Source organism: Spinacia oleracea, chromosome 6 (assembly GCF_020520425.1).
Source record: "Spinacia oleracea cultivar Varoflay chromosome 6, BTI_SOV_V1, whole genome shotgun sequence".
Classification (NCBI taxonomy): Eukaryota; Viridiplantae; Streptophyta; class Magnoliopsida; order Caryophyllales; family Amaranthaceae; genus Spinacia; species Spinacia oleracea.
Genome location: NC_079492.1, coordinates 484,320 through 500,000, shown reverse-complemented (window position 1 = coordinate 500,000; position 15,681 = coordinate 484,320). Strand labels below are relative to the sequence as shown.

Sequence of the window (15,681 nt, the reverse complement as noted above, 5' to 3'; positions counted from 1 at the left end):
TTAAATTGATCTAAAAATCAATGAACTTTCAAAAGTCCATCAAAATGGAGCTTTTGAATGTTAACTTGTTGATATGGTCTAAGCAACAATGCTAAAGAGTAGTGGAACTCAAATCAAGGGGTTGATTTGAACTTAGTAAAGTTCTTTAAAGAGTTGTTTGTTTTAATCAAGCATATTGACTCAACCTGTAATTGACCATTTCATTCAAATAAACAAACAAACATTGTTTTTGGTTTTGAATGTGAGTCTTTCTGTGTTTGAAAACAGAAATTTAGGTATGTTGATTATGGACCAAAATAGCCATTAAGTTCCAGCCTTTGAAAAGGACTTAAAACAAACTAGATGACCCTACAACTAATGTAGCATTGCCATGCTCCATTTCCCACTTGTAGGTCATTAGTGTAGCCTAGCTTCCATTGTTTGAGTTATTACCGAAGTAAGAACCTCAAGAGGTATATGATACCAAGGAAGTTTGATTGCTAGGTCACTTCTCTTTAAACATAAGTAGAAATGAAATCGTAAAATTTCTTTCATTTGTTTCTTATTTTCCTATTTCTTGTACCCTTTCTTATAGTCTTAAGAATTGAATTCTTTAGTGTTGACTTTTATACATTGTCTAGACATGTTCAATGTCACTCCAACAAAGTTCTTACCATTTTAATTTATGTTGAATATTCTGTTTCAACTAGATGATCTTACCAGAAGCTTCTAAAGTTCTCTAAGCATCAATCTATTCGAATGTCTAGGGACTAGACTCATTCGAGAATTAAATGGACAAAGATATTAGGTTGTTAACCATTGGTAAAGCTGAGCGTTTAAACTCAATGCTTTATGATCTCAAAACTACATTGTATTTTGAATTCATAAGCACCAATCGGTTTGCCATTCGACTTTGATACTCGAAAACAACCATAAAAGTCGCTATAGGAAATATACATTTTAAATTGCTCACTTTCTCTCATTTCCGTGAATCGTTCTTGGATTCACTACCAATCGAGGAAATTTACTGTTACCTTTCTAAAAGGATTTATTGCAGTGCAAGATATTTAATTATAAACAATAATTAAAACATACATTGAAGCATGCAAAGTCTAAACATTTATCATGAATAATAACTTGAAAATGAAAGCAATCATGCAATTTAAACAAGTCATTAGCATTTTATTCAAATTATGTGTTCCGGCAGGTGTGAATAAAATGATTCCAAGATCCTAAAATCATTGAAGAACTAAGCATAGTTTTTCGACTTAATCCTAAAATATCTTAGGTAAGCAAAAGCCTTTTGCTAATAGTCTAGAAACTACTCTTGGTTGATAGGTACGTCTAAAAATTTATTAGGTAAACCTTTCGATTTTGCCACGACATAAAAGGACTCCTTACTTATATCGTTGAGTTTCACCAAAACTAACATGTACTCACAATTATTTGTGTACCTTGCCCCTTTAGGACCAATAAGTAACACCTCGCTGAGCGAAAACTATTACTAGATTGATGTAAAGGATATCCAAGCAAGTGTATATTTTGGCATGGCACCTTTTAACTCAATTTTTAAGTTTGGAACTTAAGGCTCTTACTATGTTGGTTAGATTTTAAGTGAACTAAAATCCTTAATCATGCAACATAATCAAGCTTTTGATCTCATGCATTTTAAGACATATTTAAAAGCAATAAATAACTTAAAACATGCATAAGATAAATGTGATCTAGTATGGCCCGACTTCATCTTGAAGCTTTAACTTCAAAGTCCGTCTTGAAAATCTCCGTGGGAGGCACCATTTTCTTCAAATAGGATAAGCTATAATTAAAAACTAATTACAACTATTTGATGGTACGCAGACCATATTTGAATTGAAAAACAACTTTGGTACTTTAGACCAATTACATTCAAATTAATGGTACGCAGACCATATTTTCTATCCTATTTGGGCCATACTAGTCACTTCATAACCTGCAAAACAGTACATATACAATATATACCATTCACCCATTCATTATCATGAATGGCCCACATAGCTGGTTAGTAAAACACATTATGCATCACATAAACATTTGCAGCAATTAATCAAGGGCACTAATAATCTACAAATTATTCAGTCCTTATTAATTCTAATCAAGTTGTTTTAACCTTAAGGATTTGTAGACCTAATCAAGAGTTTATGACTAAAAAGGGCTCCCACTTAAACCAATAAATTCACATGCTTTACTAATTTTAAACATAAAAATGTATTTCTAGTCTAACCGGAAACATACAAATTTAATTAAAATTTAAAGCTCATATAAATTTATAATTGAATCCATAAATTTAATTTAATTTCAGTCGTATTTAAATTAATTCATGATTTTAATTTTAGTAAAATAATTAGAATAAATAAAATTTATTATAATTACAATATTCAAAATTAAAATCCAAGAAAATAATTTAAATTATTAATTTTAAAATTAATTAAATTACGTAAACTGAAAATTTCAAATTAAAATTTCAAAATGATCTAATCGCAACGCAACAATCCCACGCAACGCACGCCCGTGGGCCACACGCACACAGCCATCGCTGGCCATGTGCGCGCAGCCCATGCGCTGCGTCGCATCGTTGTTGCTCACCATCTCAAGGCATCACGCGAGCTGGTGCTCGCTGCGCGTGCCACCGCTCGATGCACGCGAGCCATCGCTCGCTGCGCTCGCTTGCCAGCGCTCGATCCATGCGAGCCATCGCTCGCTGCGCGCCTGCCTTTTTCGCACGCGAGCTTGCGCTCATCGCACGAGGCAGCAGTATGCGAGCTGGCGCTCGCTGCGCGCGAGCCATCGACGCTGTGCGTAGCGCTCGTGGCACGCGAGCTTGCTCTCGCTGCGCGCGAGGCTCCTCATGCTTGCGCGAGGCAGTGCGCGCTGGTGGCGCAGCACGCTTGCTGCCCACACGCGACTGCTGTGCCTTGCTTTCGCCCCTGCCCACACGCCCATTGCTCACAGCCCACGACACAAGGAAGGGCTGCTGCCTTGTGCTCGTGCACCATGCCCTTGCTCACTGCATTCGTACCGCATGGGCGACGAGCTCCCTTGCTCGTCGTCGCATGCCCGCACTATACAACACCCCTTAAGGGTAACACGTAGCGTCCATTTCTTTGTGCGTGCAAGTTATATGAGCGAATCGCATAAAAATTTAAAATTTATATTCAAAATTAATGACAAATTAATAAATAATATTAATTTCATAATTTAAGGGCGAAAAATTGAAAATTTATTATTTAATTGATTTCCGATTAACATGGATTCAAGTCTAGGTCATAAAAATTTAAAATTTAACATAAATTTACAATTTTTATGGTGGTTTTTAATCATAGGTATCTAATTAAATTATAACTAATTATGAAAATCAAATTAATTCTAAATTATTCCAATTTTCAACAAATTAATCATAATTACAAATTAGATTGCATAATTAACAAGGCTAGGCATTCAAACTTGTTAAACATATACAGTAGGTCAATCAAAAATTCAAGATTTATCAACAAGAATCGCAAATATTTACTTTAACATCTTAAATTTACGAAATTTTGCATTCGAAAAACTAAAACCTCCGAAAAGTCATAGTTAGGCTTCGAATTTGAGAATTATGGGTCAAAATTTTAGAATGCCTTTTACATGCGGAATTGACACAAAAATCACTCGATTTGGATGAGTAACGAAGAAACTGCCGAAAAACAGCGTACGTATAATTAAATAAACGCAATTTGCAATTAATTAACAATTACGAAAATTAATCACCCCTTTTAATTCTTGCAAATTTGTAATATTTAACCATGTTCATGCAATTTAGATTATGAAAATAATAAGAGGCTCGTGATACCACTGTTAGGTTATGATACATATGACAATTCATAAATCATGCGGAAAAACCATAAAGCCAGGAAAGCATATTATTTACACATAATCATTTAGCATAGTTTAGATGCATACACTTTGTTGCGTGCCTTCCCTAGCTGCGCCCGCACTTATTAGACTTAACATAGAATGCATACTTGGACCAAGGGCATTATTTCCTTCAGTTCAGTATTAATTAACAAGTTAATAATTCAGTGAGATCAAGTGAGCTGAATGCCTAGTTAGAGGCCGCTTCAGTTCAAGTGGAATTAATGATATTAATCCACAGCTTATTCTTGACTGAACCCGTAGGGTCACACAAATAGTACGTAAACGGATCAAGTATTTAATGGCATTAAATACTCTATCTATGGATATTCGGAATCGACGGATCTTGGTCTCAGTGGGAGCTGAGATCGTCACAAGCAAGTGAATACTCCGAAAACGATGATATTGCCGGAAACGGAAATATGGATCGTATCGGAAATATAAATATTATCCAAGTCGTAGATGTTGCCGGAAACGGAAACATGGTACGTGTCGGAAAATATTATCGGAAATGGAAATATTGCCGGAATCGGAAATATTGCCGGAAACGGAAATATGGATCGTATCGGAAATAGAAATATTATCCAAGTCGTGGATGTTGCCGGAAACAGAAACATGGTACGTATCGGAAAGTATTATCGGAAATGGAAATATTGCCGGAATCGGAAATATTGCCGGAAACAGAAATATTGTCAGAATCGGAAATATTATCGGAATCGGAAAATAATTCCGGAAACGGAAATATTAAATATTTGTTCGAAACGGAAATTAATTCCGGAATCGGAAATATTAAATATTGTTCGTATCGGAAATGAATTCCGGAACCGGGAATTTAATTGGAAGCGTATCGTACGAATTAGCATCGGACGAGGCCTGCCGGACGAAGGCCCAGCACGAAGCCGGGCCATCGCCCAGCAAGCAAGACGCACGCCAACACGCACAGCCCATGGCTGCGTAGCGTGGGCCAAGCGCACGCTCATGGGCGGCCCTCGTGGCTGCCGTGCGTGTGTGTGTTTGTGTCCATGCACAATTCCTAAATCTATTAGGATTTGGTGTATGTTTAAATTCCTATTCCTAAAAGGATTATTTAATTAATTAGAGTCCTTGTAGGATTCTAAGTTTAATTAAATCGTATCCTACTAGGATTCCAATTCCCTTTCCAAACCTCTATAAATAAAGGCCTAGGGTCATAATTTATGCACATGGAATTGAAGTATTCAAAGGGTAAGTTTTTGAAAGAAAAATAAGCCAAACACTTGCAAACACTTAACCGAATTTCCTAGTAACCTTAAGGGCGATTCTAGTTGGTCTAACTTGAGGCGGATCCGGACGTACTGTGGACTATCTACGGAGGGACGACATTTGGAGTCCTAAAGACTTGTTCTTGTTCGGTTCGGGCGCAGCAAGGGAGGGCACGCTACAAAGTGTATGCTCCTAAATTATGCTAAATGATTATGTGTAAATAATATGTTTCCTGGCATTAAGGTTTTTCCGCATGATTTATGTTTTGTCATATGTATCATAACCAAACAGCTAAGCCATCAAGCGTGCCTTTATCAGAAACAATCTAGCTCCCAGAAAACGTAGTTCCAACTTAGTTCATTTGTTGATTTGTATTCTTAATTCCATTGCATTCCTCAATCATTCATAATTCGTTTCGAATTACTAACATTCATTGATATCATCAACCTTATTGACAGATTAATTCTTGATAACTTATATTGGTATAATACTCAAAGCTTCATGTGTAAACTCAACTTCATCTTTTCACCATCCACTCATCATCACTTCCCTAATATATTCAGGTTCAACCTCAGTATCACTAGAGATATCAGTATGGGGTTCAGGAATAATAGGATTAGGATTCTCAATTTCAATCACATCATCATCACTATCCTCATCCACAACCTCATTTATAGCAACATCTATGTCATCATCCCCATCCGAATGATCTAGACCTAGACTTTCCACAAACCTACCATCCTCATAGCTCTTTTCTGCAAGATCTAAAATCGTGGTCATGGGTTCCATTTCATACCTCCATCTACCATCACGAGTATCATACTTATACATATTAGGGGTACCATCCTCATAATGCATATCTCTAAATTGATTCTTAAGGGAAATATAGGGAGTCGAGTCTTATAAGTCAAGCAATGAATCACCATTTCTGACATCACATCCCTATTCCTTAAGTGAGGCAAATCTTTGACCGTAGCAAATAGTTACATGAAAACTTAATCCTTTTGACATATAGATGCGGAGGCTCACACTCCAATTTTTCTAGGTGTCCTAGATTAGAGAACTTTGATGGCAACATTTCCATTCCTGAAAGTAGACAAACTAAAAAGTCTTACTAACGCTTTCCCAACAAAATTCAATCCCCCAACATAAATAAGCTTAAACAAATTCCTAATCTTAATTAACCATAAAAATTGCGGTTAGACATTAAAAATCCAAGTTTTAATAAATAATCAAATATGAAAATAATAATTGTTTTAATTAAAATCATCCTCATTAATTCAAACACGTAAAACATCACAATATGGTGTTCATAACCGGTTCCAGCAGTTTAAATAATCAAAATCAATAATAATAAAATAATTTTAAATAATAAAATATGAAAATAATAATTGTTTTAATTTATATTTTGGAGTTATTTGTGAATTCAACGCCTATTCATGTAGTGCTTGTGAATCTTCCCCGTTTTTAGCTCTTTTATGTCCATTCCTTGATTTGTTGTTGTTTGACCCATTCCCTAATCTAGTTTAGCTTTGATTTCTTAGTTTAGTTTAATTAGTTTTAGTTGGTTAGTTGACTTTCCAACTCGTTTCCGACCTAGCTTATTGTTCGATTAGCATAATTTAGTGCACCTTAGTCCTTGTCGCTTTACTTGTATTTAGTGATTAGTTTAGGTAATTTTTTGATTAGGAAAGACTAGTAACGACCTAGTTTTCCGTCAAGAAATTTTTTTTGGTTGGAAAATCTACTCTCGCCCTCAATTAGAATCGATTTGAGCGCTTGAAAAAAAAAATGGAGCAAAAAGCTCTTCATCACCATCATCGATGCACTCATTTAAGGAGAAATTAGTAGGAATATATAATCCCCAATACTCAATTGCTCAATGTCATGCATCATAGGTGGCAAGATAGCCTCAAATTAATCTCCTTTACATGAAGCATTCCAAATGGATTCATTTAGAAGGCTAGAGACTTCACTCATTCCTTTACAAAATCTTGAGATGCAACCTCAAAGTCCTTATATACTAGAAGAATCCATTTTAAGTTCTTCTTGGCAATCTAAGTGAGCTTTAAAAATACGAAACTCGGACAAAGAAATGACCGACTCGGATTGCAAAGCATTAAGGAACTAATTATGAAGAAGTTCATGGTGGAGAGACGTGAAATCATCTAGTGTACACGATTCATCATTTTGACGGATACAGATAGTTGACATATTTTTGCAAAATTTTAAAAAATAAAAAGAATCTAACAAATTACCTAAACTAATCACTAACCACAAGTAAAGCGATAAGTATAGGTCGAAATCCACAAGGACTAAGGTGCGCTAATTTATGCTAATCAATCAATAAACTAGGTCGGAACAGGGTTTTAGAAAAATCACTAATCGACTAAAACTAATTTAACTAAACTAACTACCAAAGATAAACAAGTTAGGAAATGGGGATCAAACGCCAACCAATTGATACATTACACATTTACAGACCAATTGATCAAACGCTAACCAATTGATCAAACGCATGGTTGATATATTACACATTCACAGAAATCATAGTGATTCGTACATCATATCGTTCTTAGGCGACTATTTGAAGATATTTCGCTTTCATTCGGTATTGTGCTTCTTTGGTTCAGGAATCTTGTCGTTGACTTTCATTACTCGATTCGTTTTTATTTCGATCTTCAATCTTTTCTTTTACGTCAAATAACTTCGTTGACCACGTTCGTTGCATGGGTTCGAGTCCAATCACGTGACTAGAAATACATCGTTAGACATATGACTTTGTTACTTATCCCTTATATTTTAAGTCGACAAACCTCGGATTTTGCGGATAATGCTAAACCATCAAGCGTGCCTTTATCAGAAACAATCTAGCTCCCAGAAAACTTAGTTCCAACTTAGCTCATTTGTTGATTTGTATTCTTAATTCCATTGCATTCCTCAATCATTCATAATTCTTTTCGAATTTCTAACATTCATTGATATCATAAACCGACTAATTCTTGATAATTTATTTTGGTATAATACTCAAAGCTTCATGTGTAAACTCAACTTCATCTTTTCACCATCCACTCATCATCACTTCCCTAATATATTCAGGTTCAACCTCAGTATCACTAGAGATATCAGTATGGGGTTCAGGAATAATAGGATTAGGATTCTCAATTTCAATCACATCATCATCACTATCCTCATCCACAACCTCATTCATAGCAACATCTATGTCATCATCCCCATCCGAATGATCTAGACCTAGACTTTCCACAAACCTACCATCCTCATAGCTCTTTTCTGCAAGATCTAAAATTGTGGTCATGGCTTCCATTTCATACCTCCATCCACCATCACGAGTATCATACTTATAAATATTAGGGGTACCATCCTCATAATGCATATCTCTAAATTGATTCTTAAGGGAAATATAGGGAGTCGAGTCTTATAAGTCAAGTAATGAATCACCATTTCTGACGTCACATCTCTATTCCTTAAGTGAGGCAAATCTTTGACCGTAGCAAATAGTTACATGCAAACCCAATCTTCTTGACATATAGATGCGGAGGCTCACACTCCAATTTCTCTAGGTGTCCTAGATTAGTGAACTTTGATGAAAACATTTCCATTCCTGAAAGTAGACAAACTAAAAAGTCTTACTAACGCTTTTCCAACAAAATTCAATCCACCGACATAAATAAGCTTAAACAAATTCCTAATCTTAATTAACCATAAAAATTACGATTAGACATTACGTTACACATTCACATAAATCATAGTGATTCGTACATCATATCGTACTTAGGCGACTATTTGAAGATATTTCGGTTTCATTTGGTATTGGGCTTCTTTGCTGCAGTAATCTCGTCGTTGACTTTCATTACTCGATTCGTTTTGATTTCTATCTTCAATCTATTCTTTTACGTCAAATAACTTCATTGATCACGTTCGGTGCATGGGTTCGAGCCCAATCACGTGACTAGAAATACATCGTTACACATATGATTTAAGGGGCCGAATTTCTCAGCAGGTTCGGCCGAACATTAAGAGAGTTCGGCCGAACTCCTTAATGTCCGGTAGGCCGAACTCTCTTAATGTTCGGTCGAACCTTCTTCGAAGTTCGGCCGAACTGGCAAAATGGGGTGTTCTGTTTGCATCTATTTCACGACAGGTTCGGCCGAACCATGGATGAAGTTCGGTCGAACTTTCTCAAAGTTCGGTCGAACCCTGGGAAAAGTTCGGCCGAACTCTATTTTGCTGAGTTCCTGATTCTCTGAAAAGTTCAGCCGAACAAGAAGGAGTTCGGTCGAACTTTCCTTCAAGTTCGGTCGAACTTATTAAAAAGTTCGTCCGAACCAAGAATTGGGGGGATTCTGATCCCTGAAAAGTTCGGCCGAACATGAAAGAGTTCGGTCGAACTTCCATTCAAGTTTGGTCGAACTTCTTTGAAAGTTCGCCCGAACCCAGTTTTTGGGGCATTCTGTCTCTTAATGTTCGGTCGGACAAAAAGGAGTTCGGTCGAACATTTTGATAGGTTCCGCCGAACCTCCCTTCAGTTCGACCGAACTTTCCCTGATTCACAACAAGCCCCCTTTTCCCTTCTCATTTAAACCATGCACCATTTATTCAAAAACCAAAGACTAACAAAAGCTCACGAAACACCAAAAATGCTAAAAAAATAAGGGAATGAAAGAAAAATTTAAAGGACAAGGGTTAGAGATCACCGGGTTGCCTCCCGGGAAGTGCTCTTTTAACGTCACTAGCTTGACGTGTCTTCACGGAGAAGATCAAGTGATTGGTTGTAGAAGTGTTGTGCAAACCGTCCCAATGTGGGCTCCTTCGAAATACCTTTTCACTTTATGGCCATGGACCTTGAAGAAGTCACATTTATCTTTGTTCCAAAGCTCCAATGAACCATATGGCAACACTTTCTTTACCTCGAAGGGGCCGCTCCATCTGGATTTGAGTTTTCCGGGAAAAAGCTTCAACTTGGAGTTGAAGAATAGGACTTTCTCACCTTCTTGAAAGTCCTTCTTTGTGATTTTCCGGTCATGGTATTCCTTAGACCTTGCCTTGTAGATGTTTGCCGAGTCGTACGCATTCATGCGCAATTCCTCTAGCTCATGCAAGTCTAGGAGCCTCTTCTCACCCGCACTCTTTAAATCATAGTTTATATGCTTGATGGCACTTGAAGCCTTGAATTCCATCTCTACCGGGAGGTAGCAACTCTTCCCAAAAACGAGCTTATATGGCGTCGCTCTAATGGGAGTCTTGTATGCCGTCCTATAGGCCCATAGTGCATCATCAAGCTTCAAAGCCCAATCCTTGCGGTTCGAGGCTACCGTCTTCTCAAGAATGAGTTTGATCTCACGGTTAGAAACCTCCGCAAGACCAGTTGTCATAGGATGGTAGGATAGGCCTCGCCTTTGGATGACACCATATTTGGAGAGAAGGTTTGAGAAAGCACCTTTGAAGTGATACCCACCGTCACTAATAATCGCCTTGGGCATCCCAAACCTAGGAAATATCACCTTCTTGAAAAATTGGATGACCACTTTAGCATCATTAGAAGGGGTGGCAATGGCCTCAATCCACTTGGACACATAGTCAACCTCTAGAAGAATGTAGGTGTTTCCTTGCGAGGATATGAAAGGCCCCATTAAATCAATAGCCCATGTATCAAAAATTTCAAGCTCAAGGATGGGATTTTGAGGCATTTCATCCCTCTTGGAGGTATTCCCAATTCATTGACACCTATCACAAGTCTTCACAAAAACCCAAGCATCCTTGAAAAGAGATGGCCACCATAGAAGAGATTGCAAAACCTTTGCCGTGGTTTTGGAGGCACCCATGTGACCACCACTAGGTGACGAATGACACATATGAAGAACACCTTGAATTTCATCATCCGGGACACACTTTTGGAAGAGATCATCAACACCTCGTTTCAATAGACACGGATCATCCAAAATATAGTGCTTGCAATCGTGCCTTAGCTTCCTCCGCTGTTGGGGGGTGAAGCCCGGAGGAATCGCCCCACAAACTAGAAAGTTCACAATAGTGGCCTTGGTTTGAATAGCATAGAGGTGATCATCCGCAAAAGTCTCATCAATGGGGAGGTTTTCACCACATCCCCTCACTTCAAACCTAGACAAGTGATCCGCCACTAGATACTCAGTTCCCTTCTTATCTCGGATCTGAATATCAAATTCTTGAAGGAGAAGGATCCAACGAATAAGTCTTGGCTTGGTGTCCTTCTTGGCAAGAAGGTACTTCAAGGCCGAATGATCCGTGTAAATGACAATTTTGGAACCGAGGAGATAAGGACGGAACTTTTCCAAGGCATAGACAACCGCAAGAAGCTCTTTTTCCGTGGTGGAATAATTTGCTTGTGCGTCATCAAGAGTCTTGCTAGCATAAGCAATCGCATGAAGGGCCTTACCATCTCTTTGCCCAAGCACCTCCCCAATGGCAAAATCGCTAGTATCGCACATAATCTCAAATGGTAGCTCCCAATTGGGGGGTTGAATAATGGGCGCCGTGACAAGAGCTTGTTTGATCCTATTGAAAGACTCAAGGCAATCGTTAGTAAAAACAAAAGGGAAATCCTTGACAAGCAAACTAGATAGTGGTTTAGCAATTTTTGAGAAATCCTTGATAAACCGCCGGTAGAAACCGGCGTGACCAAGGAAACTACGAATCCCCTTGACATTGATTGGGGGAGGCAATTGCTCAATCACATCTACTTTGGCCTTGTCAACTTGGATTCCCTTGCTTGAAATCACATAACCAAGGACAACGCCTTCCTCAACCATAAAATGGCATTTTTCCTAATTCAAAACAAGATTCACATCTTCACATCTTTTCAATACTCTTCCTAGATTGACTAGGCATTAATCATAGTCTTCTCTATAGACACTAAAGTCGTCCATGAAGACTTCCATGATTTTCTCAAGAAACTCCGAAAATATTGCCATCATACATCGTTGGAAGGTTGCCGGAGCATTGCACAACCCAAACGACATCCTTCGATATGCAAAGGTGCCAATTGGGCATGTGAATGTTGTCTTTTCTTGATCACTTGGATGAATGGGGATTTGGAAGAATCCCGAATATCCATCCAAGAAACAAAAGTATTTGTGCTTGGCAAGCCTTTCCAACATTTGATCAATGAATGGGAGAGGAAAGTGGTCTTTCCGGGTGGCGGTGTTTAGTTTGCTATAATCTATGCACATGCGCCAACTGGTGACAACCCTAGTGGGGATCAACTCATCATTATTGTTCTTAATGACAGTCATTCCCCCCTTTTTGGGTACTACTTGGACGGGGGAGACCCACTTGCTATCCGAAATCGGATAAATGATTCCCGCATCCAATAGTTTCACCACTTCCTTCCATACCACTTCCCTCATATTGGGATTCAATCTCCTTTGAGGCTCAATAGAAGGTTTATGACCTTCTTCAAGAACAATTCGATGCATGCGAAAATCCGGGCTAATCCCTTTCAAATCACCAATGCTATACCCAATGTTTTTTTATGTTTTCTCAAAACGTTCGAGAGTTTGGAAAGCCCTTCATCATTGAGTTAGCATTGACAATTACCGGACTTGCATCATCGAGGTAAGCATATTTGAGAGTAGAGGGGAGGGGATTGAGTTCAAGCTTGCTTACCTCCTTGGTGGCCTCATCGGACACCAAGGGTTCTTCACAATCCAAAGCTAAAAGCATCTCATGAGTCTCCATGGTGGCATTGCTTACATTGGAATCATGCACAAGAACATACTCAAGAACATCGTTAGTAGAATGCATATGCATGCTCATAGACTCATTGACAATTTCATCAAGGATATCAATTCTTTTACAATCATCCATGTGTGAAGGGCATCTCATGATTTGGTTAAGTTGAAACTCAATTTTCTCATCCCCAACACTAAGGGATAATCTACCACCTCTCACATCTATGATTGCTCCCGCGGTGGCAAGGAAGGGTCATCCTAAGATGATTGAGACATTGGGGTCCTCCTCCATTTCTAAGACCACAAAATCAACAGGAATAAAGAACTTCCCGATCCTCATAGGCACATCCTATACTTTTCCTAATGGAAGCTTTACCGAACGGTCGGCTAATTGGAGGGACACTTGGGTAGGCTTCAACTCTCCCACATTCAACCTTTGAAAAATAGAGAATGGCATTACACTCACACTTGCTCCTAAATCACATAGGGCTTTATCTATGACAAGTTCCCCAATTGCACAAGGGATGGAAAAACTCCCGGGATCTTTCAATTTGGTGGGCAACTTGTTTTGGATAATGGCACTACAACTTTCGGGTAGGGTAATAGTCTCAACCACATCCACAACCCTCTTCTTGGTTAGAATCTCCTTCAAAAACTTGGCATAAGTAGGCATTTGCCTAAGGGCTTCGGCAAAAGGAATGTTCACATAGAGGTTCTTGAGGACTTCTTGGAATTTTGCAAATTGATCATCGAGGTTAGCTCCGGCAAAACCAGATGGGAAAGGCAATTTGGGCTTGTAAGGAGGGACCACGTACTCTCTTTGGAACTTCAACAACCATTGGTTCACTCACCACAACCTCTTCCTCATCTATGTGAAGGAAATAATGCCCTTGATCCAAGCATGCATTCTATGATAAGTCTAATAAATGCGGTTCAGTATTAATTAACAAGTTAATAATTCAGTGAGATCAAGTGAGCTGAATGCCTAGCTAGAGGCCGCTTCAGTTCAAGTGGAATTAATGATATTAATCCACAGCTTACTCTTGACTGAACTCGTAGGGTCACACAAATAGTACGTAAACGGATCAAGTATTTAATGGCATTAAATACTCTATCTATGGATATTCGGAATCGACGGATCTTGGTTTCAGTGGGAGCTGAGATCGTCACAGGCAAGAAATGAATACTCCGGAAACGATGATATTACCGGAAATGTTAAATATTGTTCGTATCGGAAATGAATTCCGGAATCGGAAATTTAATCGGAAGCGTATCGTACGAATAAGCATCGAACGAGGCCTGCCAGACGAGGGCCCAGCACGAAGCCAGGCCATCGCCCAGCAAGCCAAGCGCGCCACGCAAACAGCCACGCCAGGCCCAGCGCAAGGCCAGGCCCAGGAGGCTGTGGCAGCGCGCACAGCGCGCGCAGCGCGCGCGGGTGCTTGCGTGGGCTTGTGGCTCGCGCAGGCCTCGCTGCGTGGGCTGCTGCTCGCACGCACGCATGGGCGGCCCATCGAGGCTGCCGTGTGTGTGTGCGTAAGTGTTTGTGTTCGTGCACGTTTCCTAAAACGTGCAGAGTTCGGTTAATGATTAAATTCCTAATTCTATTTGATAAAATAATTAAATTAGAGTTCTTGTAGGATTCTAGGTTTAATTAATTTGTATCTGAATAGGATTCCAATTCCCATTCCATAACCCTATAAATATGTGGCCTGGGTTCACAATTTATGACGAGTTTCAAAGTATTCAAAGTGAGTTTTTGAGAGAAAAATTCAGCCACACATCTTGCTCAAAAGTGCCGAAAATTCTAGTACCTTAAGGGCGATTCTAGTTGGTCAATCTTAAGGCGGATCCGGACGTGCTGTGGACTATCTACGGAGGGACGACACTTGGAGTCCTAAAGACTTGTTCTTGTTCGGTTCGGGCGCAGCTAGGGAGGGCACGCAACAAAGAGTATGCATCTAAATTATGCTATATGATTATGTGTAAATAATATGTATTCCTGGGTTAATGGTTGTTTCCGCATGATTTATGTAATATCATATGTATCATAACCTAACACTATGGTGGTATCGACAATAGGCTCACTTTCATCAATGGGCTCACTCTCTCCTTGAGTTGGACTCTTAGTAGTTGAATTCACAAGGTTTTTCCCACTTCTTGTCACAATAGCATTAGCTTGATGGGTCTCACCGGGACTTACCCCTTGAGGAGGCAAAGAACCGGGAACTCTTGAAGCATTAGAGGATGACAATTGCGCAATTTGTGTTTCAAGCATTTTATTATGGGTGGCCATGGAATCAAACTTTTGGTTGACTTGAGTCATGAAAGTTTTCAACATTGTTTCAATATTTGACTCTTAAGGAGGTGGGGCATTGAGGAGTGGTCTTTGAAAACCGGGAGGAGGATTTTGAAAGCTTTGTGGTGGAGGTGGCTTTTGAAATTGAGAAGAATAAGGGGATTGACCTTGGTAACTCCCTTGACTTTGATAGTTTTGTGGTGGTGGTGGTCTTTGGAAGTTTGAAGGTTGGCCTTGATTTTGAAAATTTTGGCCATGGTTTTGATTCCTTGAACCCCCATAATAGCTTGAACTTCCACCCTCATAGTTGCCTTGATTTCGACCATTCCCATGGTTTTGAAATTTGTTTTGACCTTGGGTTTGATCATCCTTCCAACTAAACCTTGGGTTGTGCCTCCAACCGGGGTTATAGGTGTTGGATTAAGGATCAAACCGTTGGTTGTTTGCATTATTAAAAGCATTAACTTGTTCCATGGGTTGGTCGAAAGGATAGCAATATGAAGAGGG

General features: G+C 39.1%; 1 protein-coding gene across 1 annotated transcript; it reads right to left on the bottom strand.

Moving 5' to 3' along the window:
• Positions 1-13,133: 13,133 nt before the first annotated feature.
• On the bottom strand, positions 13,134-15,216 carry LOC130462500 (uncharacterized). Its single transcript, XM_056830842.1, has 3 exons — positions 14,938-15,216; positions 13,252-13,701; positions 13,134-13,169 (listed from the first exon to the last, which is right to left on the bottom strand). The coding sequence occupies exons 1-3, from the start codon at positions 15,214-15,216 to the stop codon at positions 13,134-13,136; spliced, it is 765 nt and encodes a 254-aa protein (XP_056686820.1).
• Between the last annotated feature and the right edge of the window lie 465 nt (positions 15,217-15,681).

Coding starts and splice junctions, on each gene's coding strand:
- LOC130462500 (XM_056830842.1), bottom strand. CDS start 15,216: ATGTTGAAAACTTTCATGACTCAAGTCAACCAAAAGTTTGATTCCATG. Junction 13,702..14,937: donor CTATTGTCGATACCACCATA/GTGTTAGGTTAT, acceptor TGGTTGTTGAAG/TTCCAAAGAGAGTACGTGGT. Junction 13,170..13,251: donor TCCAATTAGCCGACCGTTCG/GTAAAGCTTCCA, acceptor TTGTGGTCTTAG/AAATGGAGGAGGACCCCAAT.